Raw genomic sequence first — 4,684 nt, 5'->3', positions numbered from 1 at the left:
ATTATTCAAAAAAGGACTAATAAAAAAGGCTTCATAGAGAAAGTCAAGCCCCACTTGATCGAAAACTAAATACCTAAGTGGAGGTTAAAATATATAATGAGAAGGATTGCATCATATATATTATAATGAACTAAAAAATTAAGTATAAACTCTAATCATGTAGTTTGGTTCGATATGAGATTAAAAGACCAACAACTATATACTTATTAAGTTGAGTGTCTCTTTAAAAATAAATATAATTATAATCAGCCCTCCAATTAGACTAGCGTAGATTTAGCATTTAGCTTCACTAGATTGAAAGATAAAAAAAAATATATATTTTGAATTGAATATCTCTCAAAGAGTCAACTAGATATGTAATTTAATGGAGATGAAGGCAAGATTTGTGCCAAGGTAAAACCTTCAATCCCATGGAAACCGTGGAACTACAAAGCTCCCTTCATAATGATTTGTCCATCTTGGAAACAACCGGCGAGTATTCAGACACGATTCCCGAATCATTTGAAGTATCATCCTTCCCAAAGGTAAATGACCGGTACCCAGGAGAGCTAGAGAGCAGGCCCGACTCACTGCTAGATTCAGTATTCTCAGTGTGCGAGAGAATGGGAAAGGTTCGGTCCGTCGCAGGCACAGCCAAATCAGTCTCCAGTATCTTCAGAACTTGATCCATCGCAGGTCTCGCATGAAACTGAGGATGCGTACAGAGAACAGCTACATGAACGTACTTCTCCAGCACTTCTCTCGGCCCCAATTCATCCATCCCTTCTTCGATAACATCCAATGCCCTCCCTCTTCTCGCCAAAGACCACGCCCAATCGCTCACAACAAAAGCCTGTCCATCGCTCCTCGATCCGAATGCCTTCTTTCCACTGAGGAGCTCGAGCAGCAGCACTCCGAAGCTAAAAACATCACTTTTCTCAGACAATTGCCCGTACAAGGCGTATTCAGGAGCAACGTATCCTAGGGTTCCGGCTACCTTAGTGCTGACATGGGACATCCCCTCCGGCGTAAACTTTGCCAGCCCAAAGTCTGCTACTTTGGGCTCGAAGTTCTCATCCAGAAGTATGTTACTCGCCTTTATGTCCCTGTGGATGATCAATGGTTGAGCTCCGGTGTGGAGGTAGGCCAATCCACGTGCCGTTCCAACCGCGATCTTTTGCCGCAGCGGCCAACTCAACCGGTGGCCGTGACCCTCTGTAGCAAACAAATGGTCATGCAGGCTTCCGTTCTGCATCAAATCGCAGACAATGATCCTCTGGTGCCCCTCCATCTGGGTGGTGGCGATGCAGTAGCCTCTCAGCGAGAGGAGGTTCACGTGGCGGACGCTGGCGATCACCTCCACCTCATGGGCGAAGCTCGCGTCCCCTGAGGCAGAGCAGTTTTTGAAGCGTTTCAGCGCGACCTCGGTCCCGTCCGCCAGGACGCCCTTGAAGACGTTTCCGTAGCCGCCGCGGCCGATGACGTTATCCCTCGAGAAATTTCTGGTCGCCAATTGGATTTCCTCGTAGGTGAACTTGATTAATGTCGTGCTCGCGCTGATCGACTCTAGCGCCCGAGAGGGCCTAGTCTCCGCTGGTGTTGGCGGCGTCCTCCGCAGGGAACGGCGCCTTCGGATCCAGATCAACGAGGCAAAAATGAGCAGGAGAAGGAACAGGATGCAAACGACGTAGATCCAGATGGACGATCCGCCGCCGCGTCCGCCTCCGGAGCGGGGCGGGGATGAAGTGGAGTTAGCGGAGAGGAGGAAGTAACAATAAGCATTATCGTCGCTGGAGGGGCTGCCGCTGATGGCGGCGGCAGAGTATATGAAGGGGTAGGAGTTGCAGTCGGAGACGTTTCCGTAATCGGGCCCGGGAAGGTACGCGGCCTTGAAGCGGTTGAGGCTGGCAGTGCAAGCGACGCAGACTAGAGAGGAGTGGAGGGATTGATTGCAGTAGGAACCGATTTCGGCAATGGCGGAGCGCGGGACGAGGTCCTCGAAGTCCCCTCGCGAGGTGAGGTTCATGCAGCCACGAGCGATCCAGTCGGTGCGGAAGCCGCAGCCGGCGCGAACGTCGAACGGGGCGTCGGCGAAGAGTGGAGAGAGGGCGGCCTCGAACCCAGCCCAACAAACTGGAGCGTCAGCGAGGGAGGCGTGGAAGAGGGAATTCGTTAGGAGGTATTGGGCGAAGACGAGGTGAAGGAACTGGAGGATGAAATTGCAGTGGGTTTGGGCGTCGGCTGAGAGGGACGAGAAGGAGGAGGCGGAGACGAAGCGGCGGATGATGGAGAAGTCGAGCGGGCAGACGGCGGAGGAAGTTTGGGAGAGAGCAATTGGGTAGGGAAGAAGGGACAGGGCCAGCGAGGAGAAGAAGACCAAGAGTTGCAGGGCTTTTGTCATCGTAGCAAACGACGGCTAAGTGTTGGAACCTTTTCTACACAGTCCATCGATCACGTAGTAGTTTATTTATATTTTATAATTTTATTATGCATTTTTTAAGAATAACAAATTGATCCCGTCCTAGATAATAAACACAGTTAAAAGTATGTAATACATTTTAATAATTGAGGGTCCCTCCTGGAATTTCCATTCTACCGGGAAGAGGGGGTAAAGAACGGAACACCCATGGTAAATATGAAAAACTTTTTCATTGATCATCATGATAAATTAAAAAATATTCACAATAAATAACTTAGGAGTCTAGTATTTTTTAATTGCGTGTTTATTTGGAGAAAACGTCGAATCTAGGATGACTGACCTGATCTCACGAAAGTTTTCATCGACCACAAGGGTAAATCTGGAAGCACTAGCAGCGGGCAGCCCAAGAGCTCAGCATCCTTTACTTACGTGTCCCATTTGGAGAAAAAATTCTTACAAATTCATCATAACTGGGACTCGAACCAGGGATACTTAAGTGACAATTTGGATGTCCTACTACTGCACCATAGCTCCGGGGACACGGAACATCCATTATACAAATTATACAAGGAGGTCTATATATATATATATATATATATATATATATATATAAAATGAGTTTGAGTTTGAGCCAATAATTTTTTTTAGATTATGATTTTTCTATTAGATTATAATGTTTAAAATTAAAAATTTTAAATATTTATGGGGTATATTATATATATTTAGGGTTTAAGATTTTTGAATATAGGGCTCGGGATTGAATTCAGGATCCTAAATTCAAATAGAAAATGTTTTTTTATTTTCTTTAATTTTTTTAGTATATTATATGTATTTAGGATTTAAAAGCTAGATTATAATAAGTTTGAGTCAATAAAATTTTTCCTTTAGGCATCAAACTTTTCTCTTGGATTATAACGTTCAAAATTAAAAATTTTAGATACTTACGAGATATATTATATATATTTAAAGTTTAAGATCGTAAGATTTAGGGTCCGGAATTGAATTCTGAGTCATGAATTCAAATATAAAATAGTTTTTTTACTTTTTTTATTTTTTAAATATATTACATGTATTTAGAGTTAGAAATTTTAGAATTTACGACCAGAGTTATAATGAGTTTAAGTCAATAAAAATTTTTTCTTTAGGATTTCGACTTTTCTATTGGACTATAGTGTTCAAAATTAAAAATTTTAAATACTCATGGGGTATACTATATATATTTAGGGTTTAAGATTTTTAAATATAGGCCTTGAGATTGAATTCAAGATCCTAAATTCAAATAGAAAATGTTTTTTTTTTATTTTTAAATTTTTTTTTAGTATATTATATGTATTTAGTGTTAAAAATTTAGGATTTAAAAGCTGGATTATAATGAGTTTGAGTAAATAAAATTTTTCTTATGAGATTTATACTTTCCTCTTAGATTATAGCCTTTAAAATTAAAAATTTTATATACTCACGGGATATATTATATATATTTAAAGTTTAAGATCATATGATTTAGGGCCCGGGATTGAATTCAAGGTCATGAATTCAAACAGAAAATGTTTTTTTTTTTTTTTTAATATATTATTTAGGGTTAGAAATTTTAAAATTTACGAGTTGAGTTATAATAAGTTTGAATCAATAAGATTTTTCCTATAGGATTCAGATTTTCCTCTTAGGTTATAATGTTCAAAATTAAATTTTTTTAAATATTCACGAAATATATTATATATATTTAGAATTTAAGATTTTAAGATTTAAAGGTTGAGTTATAATAAATTTAAGTTAATAATTTTTTTTCTCTAGTGCTTAGGTATAAAATTTTTTTGAGGGGATATTGATTTTAAAAAAGAAATATATAGAGAATTATTTTATACCCCGATCCTAAATCCTATTAAAATAATTATTCATATAAATACTAACTGTCCCAATGCAGAGAATGCCAATCGATGTTATCTTCAACGAATTAATAATTGCTGCCTCAATTAAGGCGGACAATGAAATAAATTATTGTTTTTATTTAATTAATATAAATTCCAACTGCTTCGGGTCAACTGCTTTTGGTGGTTAATGAATACCAATCGAAATAATGTCAGTGATATAAATATCTCAGAAATTTCGACTTTATCCCATAGTTTATATATTTTTTTTTACTCATTACAATTTAGAATATTATATTTTACATCTTATTTTATAAATAAAATTAAAATATTTCCATAAAATATTGTAGTAAGTTGACACATCGCAATTACAATGTTAATAAGTTAACACTCTAAGATTGAAACGAAGGAAAGAGTGGGA

At 38.8% G+C, this 4,684-nt stretch overlaps 1 protein-coding gene across 1 annotated transcript; it reads right to left on the bottom strand.

The window, feature by feature from the left end:
- Positions 1–262: 262 nt before the first annotated feature.
- On the bottom strand, positions 263–2,419 carry LOC121984170 (probable LRR receptor-like serine/threonine-protein kinase RKF3). The gene has a single exon (XM_042536987.1). The coding sequence runs from the start codon at positions 2,378–2,380 to the stop codon at positions 440–442; it is 1,941 nt and encodes a 646-aa protein (XP_042392921.1). The 5' UTR covers positions 2,381–2,419; the 3' UTR covers positions 263–439.
- Positions 2,420–4,684: the final 2,265 nt, after the last annotated feature.

The sequence above is a fragment of the Zingiber officinale genome, chromosome 5B (genome assembly GCF_018446385.1).
Source record: "Zingiber officinale cultivar Zhangliang chromosome 5B, Zo_v1.1, whole genome shotgun sequence".
In the NCBI taxonomy this organism is placed as follows: Eukaryota; Viridiplantae; Streptophyta; class Magnoliopsida; order Zingiberales; family Zingiberaceae; genus Zingiber; species Zingiber officinale.
The sequence above is the reverse complement of the archived record's forward strand: the minus strand, read 5'-3'. Positions and strand labels throughout refer to the sequence as shown.

Excerpts from the sequence above, each read along its gene's own strand:
- LOC121984170 (XM_042536987.1), bottom strand. The coding sequence starts at position 2,380 with ATGACAAAAGCCCTGCAACTCTTGGTCTTCTTCTCCTCGCTGGCCCTG.